Genomic DNA, 15,533 nt, shown 5'->3' on the forward strand with positions numbered 1-15,533 from the left:
GCAGCACTCACTCAACCACTTACTGAAATGACTGCCTGGAGCACACATTAGATTTTAAAGAAAAAAAAACTAGGAGAATTTCCACAGTGGCAACATTGTGGACCAAGGGGCCTGTACAGTGCTATAATATTCTCCTTGGGCTCTGAGATGCTGTTGTAATTAACACACTGGAGGAACTCAGCAGGTCTGGCAGCATCCGTGGAAACGATCAGTCAACGTTTCGGGCCGAGACCCTTCGTCTGGACTGAAGAGGGAGGGGGCAGGGGCCCTATAAAGAAGGTGGGGGGAGGGTGGGAAGGAGAAGGCAGGTAGGTGCCAGCTGGTCAAAGGTCACAGAGGGGGAGCAGTGAGAGAGGGTCTCTCACAAACTCCGCCTCTTCGACCACCTGGATAATAATTTCTTGCCATCTTTATTGTCTTGTTCCTCATAAGCACTATGTTGCTTGAACAAATCATTGTGTCTCTCAAGCGCACGTTCTGATAAAGTTAACACTGGGATTTGGGGGATTGGCAATTGTTGGCTGTTTTGCACGTTAGGTTGAAAATATTGTATATAATTGCAGTGCCTCTCCTCTGAAGTTGTGAAAGCAGAGGCACGATAGATATATTTAATCCATTTGATTCTTGCACAAGTTTTTCTCACAAAATGGAACATAAAAAAAAAAACGCTTGCATTTGTTTTGAGGCTTTTGACATTCAGACTGGAGCAGAGTTCCTGTTATAGTTTGGTAGCTAAATATTTAGTGAACAAAGTCCCACAAATAACAATGGCTGGTTGACCTGTTTCAGTGATTTTGAAAACAGAAGTAGCTTGAAATGCCTAGCGGGTCAGGCATCATCTGCATTTCTCTTTCCATTCATACAGTCAGGCCAGCTGAGTTCTTTTTCCAGCATTTTCTGTTTTAATTTCAATTTTCCAAAATGTAGTTTTAATTTTCATTTATTGTTTTGGTACTGTTGGAGGATAAAGTCTGGCCTTGAACTTGGGAAGAAGTTCCCTGCTTTCTTTGAGAATTGCCATGGGCTCTGAGTTTACCTTTGAGGGCTGACAGGATTCAGCAGATCTGACTGTGCAGAACTCACTCAACCACGTACTAGAACAATGGTCTGGAACACACATTAGATACTACCTTGAAGAAAAAAAACACCAAGAACATTTTTCACATTGGCAAATCAAACCTTTATTAGGAAATACCTATAAATGCATTTCAACAAATCCAACATGAAATTTCAGAATCAGAAGCTATTCCAGGTCCAGATTTGGGTACCTACTTAAACAGTCAATATTGATCATTTTAACTATTTCTTTGCATACAGTACATGAAAAGTTACATTTTTGAGATGCTTTATAATGTCTGCTGAATGCAGTAAAAAAAATATAGCTAATATCTTTCCCACTAATAGAAATTGCCAGATTCTATCATAGATACAAAAAAAAACACTTTAAAATCAGACTTCTAATCTCCTGGAGTGCTGATTGTAGTCCATGAAATGTATTGAAAAGGTAAGTAAATCGGTCACATGTAATTATTTCAACATCCATCTTATCTTCACCAATGAATTACTTGTTTAAGTTTGCTTAACAGTACATGTTGTCTGTACAATTTTTCTGTTGTAATCTGAAGCACATTTTATGAAGACAGAACTGACCATCATGTAAATACTTGAAGTATGCAAACAAAATTTTTAATTTAGAAAGTAATAGTTCAATAAGGGGTTTCATTAACAAATTAGTTAGTAGTCAGATGGGGAAAACAAAAACAAAAAGAGGTAATTGGCAAATAAACAAGCAAGATTTGGAGATATGTTTTTAATGCTGCAAATCTTCGTGACCTGGAAAGATGAAGTAAGTCCAGTCATAATTTCTAAAGGAGACTTGGTTACATAAATTAAAGGAAGAAAAATACTGCACGAGCGGTGACAGAGAAGTGAGGTTACTTGAAAGGCCGATTCAGAGGGCCAGCACATAGGGTATGGGACAAATGGCCTGCCCCTGTAATGGACAATTCTAGGTGGGTTGCTGTGGTCATTGTGGTTCAGAGGTTTTGTTCACTTATCCAACAGGAAGAGTGGGGATCTTTTAGTTTTGCTCAAAGCAGAAGCAAAATTGGCAGGAAGGCCTTTGCTTATCTGGTGGGTTAGTGTGAAAAAAAACTTGCTGTTCTGAAGGTCAAGAGTGATATTTGAGACCAACTCTATTGGCACACTCTTTTCAGGCTGTAAATGTTGTCATGGGTTAGTTTCTGAACAGTTGTCCTTTAACATACAAAAAAAGTACTGATGGGAATAGAGGATACCTGTCTGTAAAATAAACTACGATGATCCTACTATATGGAAAACTGTTCTACTGAGACTAGCTTTCTGGTTCTTGCTACCGCACCTCTGTTTAAATGTGAAGTAGCACCAGAGCCAAGCACAGCATCAGATAGAAGCTGTGAGTTCACAAAACTATCATCTCATCTGTACCCTGTTCATTCCTGTGGAACCTAACCCAAAATTTCCCTCCCCGCCAAGGCAAGAATAGTGAGTGTTAGGGGAGAGCAAGATGCTGCCGATAGCAACAGTTTATTTCAAATGCACCTGATCATGGAGAACTTCCATCATTTGCAATTTTACTCTGGGACTGGGACAGATTATGTTCTCTTAACAGTTGGCCCTTTACATGTGCTAAATGAAACCGATTTTGGTGAAAAGAATGGAAGCTACAGATTTAGAACTGAAATAACGCTGCTACAGAACAACTGTTACTGTCAGAAGAAAGAAAAAAAACTAAATTAAACACATTTTACATCAAAGTTGCTGGTGAACGCAGCAGGCCAAGCAGCATCTATAGGAAGAGGTGCAGTCGACGTTTCAGGCCGAGACCCTTCGTCAGGACTAACTGAAGGAAGAGTGAGTAAGGGATTTAAAAGTTGGAGGGGGAGGGGGAGATCCAAAATGATAGGAGAAGACAGGAGGGGGAGGGATAGAGCCGAGAGCTGGACAGGTGATAGGCCAAAGGGGATACGAGAGGATCATGCACACATTCTTTCTCTCACTCTCCTTTTTCTCCCTCTGTCCCTCTGAATATACCTTTTGCCCATCCTCTGGGTCACCCCCCCCCGTCTTTCTTCCCGGACCTCCTGTCCCATGATCCTCTCGTATCCCCTTTTGCCTATCACCTGTCCAGCTCTCGGCTCTATCCCTCCCCCTCCAACTTTCAAATCCCTTACTCACTCTTCCTTCAGTTAGTCCTGACGAAGGGTCTCGGCCTGAAACGTCGACTGCACCTCTTCCTATAGATGCTGCTTGGCCTGCTGCGTTCACCAGCAACTTTGATGTATGTTGTTTGAATTTCCAGCATCAGCAGAATTCCTGCTGTTTGCGTTAAATTAAACACCTTATTGTTCTTGCAAAATTTGGCAGATAGAAGTAATAAGAAAGCAGTGTGGATGATTTCTTGATTTGTGTTTTCAAGAACTTTACGAGAAGAAATTACACTTGATTGATCTGATCATTTGGCCTTTAGAGCAAAGGAGACTTTGATACATGCCAGCTCTTCCCGGTCCCTGGTCAGCACTGCCATGGCCCTGTAGTTCCCACTGGTCATCCAAAATGGTAATTCAACATAAGGGATGTTGAAGGTAGTGTTTGGCAGAGAGTATTTACCCTGGTTAGCAAAAAAGAGAGTAGTGTTAAGCAAGAAACACTTAAGTGTGACTTAAGCTACCAGTTCTTACTTGCAGTAATTAATGATAATCTTCCTTATACCACCCAACCCTCGAATGTTGCATGTTTTCTTTTCCTCTCCTTTCTGCCACTTTCCTCCTCCCCAGACTGGATCCTTGCTGAGGTTTTACACAGAGCTACTCTTCAGTTCCTCACTTTTCAGTTCCATTTTTCACAAGAAAATCTAGACCAAGCTCAAGTAACATTCCTATCCCTTACTGATATTTTTCTCAGTCCAAAGTCCGGTACACCTCAAGAACTACTAATATTGGCCATCTCAGACTTCATGAAGCAAGGTTTTTTTTTCCGCTGCATGTTTTAAAATTGTATTTCAATTTATGTCGGGCAGTGCAATATTTGTAACCAATTCATCAATGGGCTCACCAAGTAACTTTACCAACCTCTTACAAATTTGTTCATTCATTATTAGGGTGATGGTCACATTAACAGCACTGAATAACTGTGCAAAAAGGAGTTTGCTTGCTTCACAACCTCTTGTTGTGTTCTTTCTTAATCAGTTTCCTTTACCTTTTCCATACTTAAAACACAACACCTGCAAATCCCTGATAAAACACTTAGTTCTGGTGTCTTTCACCATAATCAGTCTGATTCCATTGTAAGGTTTTAACACAACATGCAGATGTGCATCTACAGACGGAGGGCAATTCATAATCCGTATACTTCATCCCACTTAAAGCATAACTAAGCTGGGAGACAATCAATCTCCAAGAGGAGCTGGTATCATTATTCCACTCTGCAGTCAGGGCTACAGAAAAGTGATTATTTCAGAGTCAACACTTTGAGTCCCTCTTTCTGGAGTCAATTTTTTTGTGCGTTATGAGGCCAGGAAGAGTATCAGGACACTGAGAGGATGAAACGGAGAAATGCAAGCTGAGATATTAGACAAAAACCTAGCTGTGGTAGCAGGTGAATGTGATGGAAACTGAATTTTTTTAATGAGAATGCCGAGTAAGGCATCAAGAGTTTATAAAGCTAGGATGGCAAGTTGTAACCCAACTTAGTTTTAGATATCGCAAAACACTCAGCAGATAAAAAATTCTGGTGGAGTTGAAAAATAATGACATACATGAGAATTGAATGAACACAGAGATAAAAATGAATGGATGTATTCGGACCCAAGGAGCCAACAGAGACGCAGTGATCATGTGACTCTGTAATTGCTATTTTCATTGATGTCGCACTTGACGGTTTTCTCCATCTCTGAGGCACATTAAATATTAAAAGAAAGAAAGGATTTCAGACATTGCTGCGGCAGTGACTAGAACAATTCATAACTGCTCCAAATTGAGAGCCTTCGCTCCAAGTTCCCATACTTATCTGGAAGCGCTTTGTGATAGATTTTCAGCTTGTCCCAGCTGAGGACCACTTTATGGAAATGATTTCTTTATTTCCAACATTTAGAGAGGGAATGAAAACAAGGCCATTTATATGGAATGGTTGGTTTGCAATGCCAGCTCCATTTTGGTCTGATGAACTGTAAATGTACTCTGTTGTGTTTGCACACTCTGATCAAAGCCAAGTTTTGAGACGTTGATCATATGATATGAGGAAATGGTCAGTTCGACAGCATGGAAACAGGTCCTTCGGACCATCTTGTCATGCCAAACAAGGTGCCCCATTTGCCAGCATTTGACCCATAAGCTTCTAAACCTTTCCTATCAGGGTCTCTGTCCAACTGTGTCTGAAAAGCTGCTATTGTACCTGCCTCATCCAGTTCCTCTGCCAGCTGATTCCACATAGATACCACCCTTGGTGTAAAAAAAAAATTCGCCCCTCTTGTTCCTCTTAAATTTTTCCTCTCTCACCCTAAACCCAAGCCCTCCAGTCCTTGATTCCCCAACTCTGAGAAAAAGACTGAGTGTATTCACCATATCTATGCACCTCATGATTTTATACATGTGCATAAGACCACTTCTCAGTCTCCTTCACACAAATAAAATCCTAGCCTGTCCATTCCTCAAGTCTTGGAAGCATTCCTGTAAATCTTTTCGCAACACACATCAAAGTCACTGGTGAACGCAGCAGGCCAGGCAGCATCTCTATGAACAGGTACAGTCGATGTTTCAGGCCAAGACCCTTCGTCAGGACTAACTGAAGGAAGAGCTAGTAAGAGATTTTTTTGAAAGTCAAAAAAAATCTCTTACTAACTCTTCCTTCAGTTAGTCCTGACGAAGGGTCTCAGCCTGAAACATCAACTGTACCTCTTCCTAGTGATGCTGTCTGGCCTGCTGCGTTCACCAGCAACTTTGATGTGTGTTGCTTGAATTTCCAGCATCTGCAGAATTCATCGTGTTTGCGTTGTAAATCTTTTCTGCACTCTTTCTAGTTTAATAACATCGTTCCTATACCAGGGCAACCAAGTGAACACAATATGCCAAGTGTGGTCTCACCAGCATCCTGTACACCCCAACTTTATACCCAATGCCCTGACTTACAAAGGACAACATGGATGAAGAACTTGCACTCCAAGTTCCCATGTTCTATACTCTTCCCCAGGGCCTTGCTGTTCACTGAAAAACCAACTTGCAACTGACTTTCAAAAAGGCAACACCTCGCACATATCCGAATTAAACTCCATCTGCCACTCCTTGGCCAACTTACCCAGCTGATCAAAATCACCCCCCCCCCCCATAATTTTTGATAACTTTCTTCATTGTCCACTATACCACACATTATTGTTTCATTTGCAAACTTACTATTGTACCTTCTTATCTAATTTGTTGATGGAATAGACAAATAACAATAGGCCTGGCATTGACCCAGTCCGAGAAGCAACCTTTCACAATCACCCATTGCTTTCCACCACCAGGCCAACTGAGTATCAAATTAGGTAGCTCTATCCATTTGAAATAAGCACCTGTGTTTAATAGTATTTCCATGGTTATGGGCTTGGGAATTGAACTGGACCTTGCTTCTTGTGTCCTTCACTGCATTCATTGGGGCTGTGCTCCACAGAAATGATCACTGACCACTAATCTCAGCACTGAACTTAGTCCGACTGTTGAAAAATAAACTACAGGCCTGCTGTGGGGAGGGGGAAGAGGGTAATGGAAGATAATGGTCTTAAGCAATTCTTGTTTGTCACTTCCAGCACCTTGGAGGCCTGTGATTTGGGCAGACTACCAGCGGATGGAACTGGTGCAGAGAAAACCATCACTGGATAGAAGATGGTGTTGGAATATCCGGAGTAACAGGGAACTCTGCCTACAAAACAATAGGATAAAAGAAAGCTGTGCTCCCATTTGTTGGTGTGGGTTGTGCTCTTGCCTTTTATTTTACACTAAGTGTACTGAGTAACAGAAGGGTACATTTCATTATTGTGTTGAGTGGTTTACTTCCGGACCCATGAAGTGCAATTAGGAAAAGACAATCATCTCTTTCCAAGTCTAGAGAGCTTGCCCATTTTGGAGGCAGCCCCTGCCCATGTACTTTCAACAAAGATGAGTAAAAGCATCAAAGGCTACAGGAAGAGGGCAGGAGAACAGTGCTGAGAGGGAAGGAGACAAATCGGCCACCGTTGAATGGCGGAGCAAATCGACGCTGATGGGCCGAATAACCCGGTTCTGTTCCATAGTCTTCTGGTCTCAAAGAGCAAAAGGGAGCATGTTGCATCGCTGGTGTTTTATAACCACACTTAGTAACAGTTAATTTCACCTGGCACTACATGGCTCATGTTTGAGATCAGTAACGCAAGAAATAGAAGCAGGAACAAGCATGCCAGCTTGATGCCCCATTCAATACAGTCACATTGGTCATGTCCATTCTTTCACCCACAGCCATATAGAACCAAATCTATCAAGCGTGATACCTAAAACATTCACAAAGCCTTTCAAGTAGGGAGTTCCAACGATCTAGAAGCTGCTTCATGAAAAAATATCTCATCCCTTATTCTGCAACCACAGCCTCTAGTCTCGACTCTCTGGCTGAAGGATACAGCCTCTCAGCACCTACTCTGCCAATCTCTCTCAGAACCTTGTATATCTTAATGAAATCACCTCTTTTTTTAAAAAAAACTTCACTGAAGATCGATTAATCTTGTTTCATGGGACAAATCCTTATCATCAAGTGAATTCATGCTCCAAAGGAATTATATCTTCCTTCAGGAGGAAAATGAACTGTACTCTGAGGCCGAACCACTCCTCTGAACAATCTTAGAAGGCTTGCTTACTTTGGTAGTTAAATCCTTTTCCCACTTGCCTTATCAATTGCTAATTGTATCTTTCCACTTCTGATAAACTAATGCAGCACTCTTTCTACAATTAGGTACTTTGGAAGTGAGGTCTCTGTTGTAAAGCATAAAAAAGGCAGCTAATCTGCAAACTGCTATATCATTTTATTTCTGAATAAATGATCAGAAAATTAGTTACGAGTGTTACTGATTGAAGGACGAAAGTTAACTGGGATATCCTCTGCTTTTGCTGGCCATTTCCTTTTTCTGGTGATACCTTTACCTGAAGAGGCTGACAAGGGTTCAGATCAACATCTTAGTTCAAATTGCACCTTTTCGTATCAATCTCTTAAGCAGCCTATTGCAATGTAAGCTAACTTTCTATCTTAGTCAAGACTCAAGAGTTACAAATGTGGAACTCCTAGCTCTGTTTCTAAAGTGGATAAACCAATTAGAGTGTGGGACAAATGGTTTCTGTGTAGAGAGGTGAAACTCACATCTTGTTGCATTCCAAAGGCTTGACCACAACATCTACATTGGCATGGTAGTATAGTGTTTTATTCCTAGAAATGCTTTCTTTCAGAAGAGACATCAAACTGAAACCCCTATGTGTTCTAGCATCCCAAAGCACTATATTAAAAAAGCAAACGGGATGATAGCTCTGATGTCTGAACTGACATCCATACCTTTACCAATAACAGTGGTTTAAGAAGGCGCCAGTCTGGCTTAATCTGCCACTGCTGAGGGCAAGCAAGTACTTATTGGCAGTTAACAAAACAAGAAATGCAACTAAATTCTTTATTAATAACACTTTTTATGTAAAAGAATTATGGTAAACGATCTCTGCAAACAAAGAAGAGGTGATCTTCATTTGCCAGTCATTTTTTTAAAAATGGGTTCTCTTGGGTTTCTTATTTTGTGTCTGCCAGTAAGGTCATGAGTCTCAAGGTTTTATAATGTACACATAACTAGATAATAAATATACTTCGAACATATACCTGTTTTTTTTTGCTTCTGACTTGTGTAGTATGCAAGCCCTATTTGTAAATTGTGGGAACTTTTTATGTAGAAACTGACAGCCCGATTTGCTATTTTTTCGTGACAACACTTGCGAAATATCTAATTGGCTCCAGAGTGCGTTGTGGTGAACTAACAGGATCTGGAGTGAATGCACCTTTGATCATATAAACTGTAGATCAAGCAAAACATGCACATTCAGAAGCTGGCGATGAATGGAATCACAAGTTCTTTTCTAATTGGACAGGAGATGCATCAATTAGAGCTGTATAAATGATCAGCTCTCCTGCAATCACGCCGCTGATTCTGATGGGAATATGAAATTTCAGAGCACTCTGCCAGTTTCCTTATGGGAAAAATTGAAGAGCATCTTACCGCTTTGAAAGGACAGTGACACGGGAGCCCGTATGTAAACAGAGGTTCTGGGCAGTTTTGCCCAGGTGGGATCAGCATATCGAGCAGTGCACAGACATCCTTGTAAATGCAGCTTCCAATATACTGCAAACATGGAACTTTAATCCAGACGCCAACTTCTTCCTTGTACACTGTTAAATTAACCTGTCAAACATAAACTTAAATTTATATAGTGATTGCAACATACAATACCCTAAGGGGTTCACAGCTGTTTTCCCCGACAAAAAGCACCATCAAATCACGGAAGAAACTAAAAAAAACAAACTGCAGGAGGAATTCAGCGAGTCGGGCAGGATACAGTGAGGCAGAGGGGTGGTCCACTCACTGAACTCTTCCAGCAGTTTTTGTTTTCCGCTCCAGATTCCAGCATCTGCAATCGCTTTTGTCTCCAACTAAGGGATAATTACAAAAGTGACAAAAGTGTTTGAATGAGTTTCATAGAGTGGCAAAGTTCAAGGGAGGAATTCAACTCTACGGTCTTGGCTGCTGAAAGTGCAATCAACTACAGCAAAGTAATTAGAGAGAGAGAGAGAAAGAAAAATCAGGGATGTACAAAAGGCCAAGATTGGAGTGACATACAAGCCGTAGTGGAATTACGGCTGAAAGGATTTGGAGAGTGGGTTGTGTGAGGAAAGGCAGAGCAGGTACTAGAGGTATTTGAAGAAGTGTGAAGCAGGTCAGGAGCAAAGGTAGATTGCTTTATATTGGGTGATGGGTGAATAGCGCTGTTTTGATACTGCCACAATTGTGGAGGGTAGCAAGTGCGAGGCCAGTTGGGAAAGTATTCGAAATAGTATAGGCTGGAAATAATAAAGGCTTAGATAAAGGTTTTCAGCAGCAGATAACCTGACCCTGCAAAATAAACGGAACAAACAAGGGTAACTAATGATAAAGGATGTATTGGTTTTTGGATCATTGCTACACAGATAGAATATAACAACCTCACATAAGGAACAACATACTGGAACTAACATAATCACTTGAGCCAATCACAAGCCGGATATTCTGCAGCAATCAAGAAGTGTAATGGAATTCTCTCTGGATTAGTGCAGGCCCAATGCTAGAAGCTCATTCACAACCCAGGGCAAAGCAAGTGGCTTGATTGTTAGCCCCAACGACAGATTTCCTCTGGGGTCTGCATGCCCTGGCTTTAGTGTGTCCTGATCAGAAGAATTACTACAGCAGGACCTATTGGCAGTGGCTCCCACACCCAGGAGCTGCGTCTAGTAGAAAGTGAATGGAGAACAGGAACACGACTGCAATTGGGTCCTACACCACTGACTTGGGCAGGACAAGGTCCATCATGGAACTGAACAGGCTGGGCACAGGGCAATGGATTGATTCTTACCATTAAAGGTGCTTCAAGGGTAACGCTGGAGGAACCTGTTGCACTGGCTTGAAGGTCCCCAGGAAGATTGATTGGATCTGGTTGGATTGAAAGAGCCTCGAGGACAGCAGGGTACTTCTTACTCCCGCAGTTAGCCCAGGAAAAGATGCCATGACTCTGAAAGAGAAAAGCAATGATCGAAAAGTGAACAAATATCTGCTGAGCACAATCTTGATCCTCCTGAGAGGCTTTAAAGAGTGCATTCTGCAGAATCGTAAGAATCTGGAGGAGAAGATGGCGGCGCGACGCAGCGCGCGTGGCCGTTCCGAATGAATATCGTATGTGTTAACTAGGGGGCCGTGCACAATCCTGATTTGATGGAGACAGCCGTGAGAAGCACGGAGGAACACCTGGAGTAACTTCTGAAATGCCTGCTTCACTGCCGCTACTACTGTGTGATCGAGAATCTATGGAGGGGAAAGCCCCAAATCCTCGGCTTTGCCTATCGCCTGTTGCCGGGGCCGGGGTCGAAGCGCTCGGCAGAGATGGTGCTCGGTGTTGGAGAGCTGATCGGAGGCTCGGAGTTTTCGGACGGATTCGGAGTTGAACTGTGATCGGATGCTTCCAGTATGCTGCATTGGCAAGTTGGCGGCGCTGGAGGTTCACCGTCTGCGTGAGATGATGGGACTTTCGAGAGACTTTGGGACTTTTACCGTGCCATGGTTTCTTCTTATCAAATTACGGTATTGCTTTGCACTGTTGTAACTACATGTTATAATTATGTGGTTTTTGTTAGTTTTTAAGTCAGTTTGTCATGTGTTTCTGTGGTATCGTTCTGGAAAAACATTGTCTCATTTCTTAATGCATGCATTACTAAATGACAATAAAAGAGGACTATGTGTCCTCATAATCTAATCTGGAAATAGCTATGCAAGAGCAACCAGTTGCCCTCACCCTGCAGCCCAGCAAATTCTCTCTTTCGAGACCTGCCTCTTTACTATCTTGGCAGTGCATTCCACACCCTAACCACTCACTGTGTTAAAACAAAGCATTTCCTTGTGTCATTTTTACCTCTTTGACAGTCACTTTTTTTTTTCCTCTGCTTCCCGTTCCTTGGCCCCTCTGCTAGTGATAACAGTTTCACCACGTCTATTCTATCCACACAGTTTGACATTTTACATCCCTGCATCTAATCAATCCTATTCCAAGAAGCACAATCCATTCTAAAGCCAGTTAACCCTGAATCATTGAGGTAAATCTTTTCTGCAGCCTCTCCGATGCCTTTACATTGTGCTCAAAAGTGGTGCTCAGACTAGACATGTACTCTATTTTCCCAACCAGCCCTGTTGCTTTCAGTGAAATACCTGTGTTTCACCAGATCTTTCTGTTTATGTAGGCCTTTCAGAATGGAGTCCTTTGGCTTGTAATGCCTCATCACCTTCTGTCACTAAAAGTGACCTGCACACACTGTGCCGGACGCCAAGACTGTTACAGCTATTGTGAAATTCAGATTCTTTTCTTGCAACAGAGATGTATCAGTTAATCTTTTGACAGTTATGTTTAATGGCATCAAGATTCAGTGATAAAATAGAAACGGCATCTCAGATAAGAGAACAATTAACAAAATATCCAAATGTCACTTTTCAACATTGCACATCACCTACTACTCCTCCTCCCACTGTACCAAACTTTTCTGTTCTTGAGGTCTATTATCACCTGCTTCAGGATTCACCACACTTCTAGCTTTGTGCCAAATACAAATTTGGAAATTTTTGCTCATCACTCTCTGATTAGAAACACCAATGTCCAGGAACAGAGGAGCTGTGGATTCAGCCCAGTCCATGGCAGACAAAGCCCTCCCCATCATCAGGTACATTTACAAGGAGTGTTGCCACAAGGAAGCAGCATCTATCAACAAGGACCCCCACCATCCGGGCGGTGCTCTTTTACCATCAGGCAGGAGATACCGGAGACCTTGGGGCTCCCACACCACCTGATTCAGGAACTACCCTACAGCTATCAGACCCCTGAAGCACTGTGGATAACTCCACTCACCTCAACGCTGAACTCACTCTACAATATATGGAACATACATCAAAGTTGCTGGTGAAGGCAGCAGGCCAAGCAGCATCTATAGGAAGAGGTGCAGTCGACGTTTCAGGCCGAGACCCTTCGTCAGGAGTAACTGAAGGAAGAGTGAGTAAGGGATTTGAAAGTTGGAGGGGGAGGGGGAGATCCAAAATGATAGGAGAAGACAGGAGGAGGAGGGATAGAGCCGAGAGCTGGACAGGTGATAGGCAAAAGGGGATACGAGAGGATCATGGGGCAGGAGGTCCGGGAAGAAAGACAAGGAGGGGCTACAATATATGGACTCATTTTCAAGGACCCAACAATTCATGCTCTCAGTATTATGTATTTGTTCAAATTTATTACTTGAATAGTTTGCCCTCTTGTGCACATTGGCTGTTTGTCAGTCTTTGCTATGTATTGTTTTTCATTAATTCTATTGTATTTCTTCATTTTCCTGTAAATGCCGGCAAGAAAATGAATCTCGAGGTAGTATATGGGTACTTTGATAATAAATTTACTTTGAACGTGAACACTTCGATTTTGTCTGTACCTCACGGAACCTTCATACCATCAAACAGAACAAGTGAGAGAACGGATACGACTATTTTTACTGCAAGAATGGAACTGAATTGCTGAATACGGCTATTGATTTCACAACTGCAGTAACTGACCGCCTGGCATCCGGCACAGTGTGCGTGGGTCACTTTGTGGCCAAATTAAACCTCCGGAGTTAATGGGACGTCTGTCCTTGTTTGGACTCGGCACTTTCTTTTGTGAGAGGACAGAGGCAGTGCAGCCAAAACCACATTAACAAAGAATTTTTAAAAAGCTGGACACTTATTCAACACATTCTACATGTTACTTTTGGCATACACAGGATGAGGACGTTGCTCTTACATATTACGCCTCTACATCTCTTAGCTTGTAAATAAAGCACGTTATTACATATACCTTTATAACTACTTTTCCAACCTACCATGCTGCTATAACGGAACCTGATCAGTCCTACAGTGCGTGTGCATTCTTCTATGTTTGAACACTCATCTGGAAAATGCCGCCCTGACACGGCAATCTCTTGGGCAAAGCAGCATTCCTGTTCGCCACTACTATCCCCTGCTTACCCCCACCCCCCGGTGTCACCATTACAACTGTCTCGCTGGTTAACTGCAACCCACCAAGCTGGTGTCACCTAGAAACCATGAAACAAAAATAGCTCCTTTAGCTTGTGTCTCACTCCCTGTGACAATATATCTAATATTAACACAGACCAGATGCTGGCGTTGAGCGACACACAAAATGCAGCAGCATCGTCTAGAGAGGAAAATGAACAGTCTACTTTTCTGTCCTGTCGGAGTGTCACGGTATGCTTATACCTCAGCTGGAGAGTACCTCCATTATACTCGTGCGTGACGTTGGTTATAAAATTATGTTCCGCTGCATTTAAAGCCCCCCGAGGCTCACTCCTCTCTTCCTCTTCAGCCCGCCCCTCCTAGAAATTCCGTTGCTCCTCTCAATTCCAATTTTGGATTTGATCTTCCACCAGTGGCAATTTCCTCATTTCACTTCCGATACATCTGGTCCAAAACAGTTCAATTCTCCAGCTCATCTTCCTCTTTTAAAGCGTTTCATAAAACTACTTACACGATTATGCATTTGGTCACCTGTCCTAACATGTGAGTTATTTTTGTTTGATGATGCTGGATTATTAAGTGACAGACATTACATAAGACATGCGGCTGTTTATAATGTGCCGACTTCCCGGATCACAATGAGAGTAGAAGACGTACCAGCGGCTGCTTCCCATCACTCGGCTCTCCATTACCCGCCAGAGACGTAGAGACAAACCCCAGACAAATGATGAACGTAAAGGGAATCATCATTGCACCAAATCCTATGTCGGAAAAGTGCAGAGAGTAAAGAAAGAATTACAACAGTAAAATGTTAAAACAAGCTCGGCTACATCAACGACCTTTTGCAATCGTGTTATAAACACAAAAGATACTTGCAGGTGTTGCTCGGGCTGCTGAAGGCGGAGTGTCTGACCACCCGAACGGGAGCAGCAGCTCCAGATATCAGAAACAAGGACCGATGGGGAGCGATGCAAGAGGGGTCAGTTTCTTCTCAAGGACGTGAGCAGAAACGCTTCTTCGCCCTCTGCGGGCTGGATGTCCATGTGTCACACTGGCTGGAGTTAGCACTGAGTATGAGGGAGGAATGTGAGGGTGGAGGTGTGAGCTGGGGTCTCTACACATGATCTTCCACTCTGCTGCTGGATCTGACCTGAGCCTGGGCACACATGTAGACCTGATATGTATTGCATCTGACCTTAAATTTTATTGCATAGGATGGCCGTCATGTATGATTTTAAAAAATGACGTTGGTGCCCCAGAATGGAAAAATAAGTGCATGTAAGTGTTTTTTTAAATTATTATTTTAAATTAATTTCTAGCCCAGAGTGGTGTTTGCAATAATTTTTCTGTGTTTAAATCATTTTGAATTATTTTTAACCTCTCAGCTCATTAGAGACACTCAAAAGCAGTTCGAAGGTATCTGACAGGAATGAGTCGAGAGTCAAGCCATCAAGGCAGTCCGGGAAGAGTGGCCAAGACCTCCAGCCTAGGCGTCTCTTGTGGCCTGTCAGCTTCACTGTGAAAGCTGAAGCCGGGAGGCCTCCTGTGCGCCAGTGCCCTCAGGGTGGCAAAGGTAAGGCGGTGGGGAAATAGTGTGGGTGGAGGCTCGATCAAGGCACGGCGTGACCCATTGTGTGTGGCTCTGCTCACTGCACGTCGGGATGGGCGCCAAGTCTTG

The 15,533-nt window shown here is 42.7% G+C and overlaps 1 protein-coding gene across 1 annotated transcript; it reads right to left on the reverse strand.

Moving 5' to 3' along the window:
* Window positions 1-3,243: 3,243 nt before the first annotated feature.
* Window positions 3,244-14,879, reverse strand: LOC134359673 (ganglioside GM2 activator-like). Its single transcript, XM_063073175.1, has 5 exons — window positions 14,732-14,879; window positions 14,513-14,616; window positions 10,677-10,832; window positions 9,290-9,472; window positions 3,244-3,649 (listed from the first exon to the last, which is right to left on the reverse strand). Exons 2-5 carry the CDS (start codon window positions 14,603-14,605, stop codon window positions 3,494-3,496), a joined length of 588 nt encoding a protein of 195 aa, XP_062929245.1. The 5' UTR covers window positions 14,606-14,616; window positions 14,732-14,879; the 3' UTR covers window positions 3,244-3,493.
* Between the last annotated feature and the right edge of the window lie 654 nt (window positions 14,880-15,533).

The sequence above is a fragment of the Mobula hypostoma genome, chromosome 21, assembly GCF_963921235.1.
Source record: "Mobula hypostoma chromosome 21, sMobHyp1.1, whole genome shotgun sequence".
NCBI lineage: Eukaryota > Metazoa > Chordata > Chondrichthyes > Myliobatiformes > Myliobatidae > Mobula > Mobula hypostoma.

Bases quoted from the DNA above. Each gene is read 5' to 3' on its own strand.
- LOC134359673 (XM_063073175.1), bottom strand. From the start codon at position 14,605: ATGATGATTCCCTTTACGTTCATCATTTGTCTGGGGTTTGTCTCTACG. The intron at 9,473-10,676 runs GTAAGAATCAAT...TATGTTTGACAG, and splicing joins CCCTTGAAGCACCTTTAATG to GTTAATTTAACAGTGTACAA. The intron at 3,650-9,289 runs GTAAGATGCTCT...TTTGCTAACCAG, and splicing joins GTCACTGTCCTTTCAAAGCG to GGTAAATACTCTCTGCCAAA.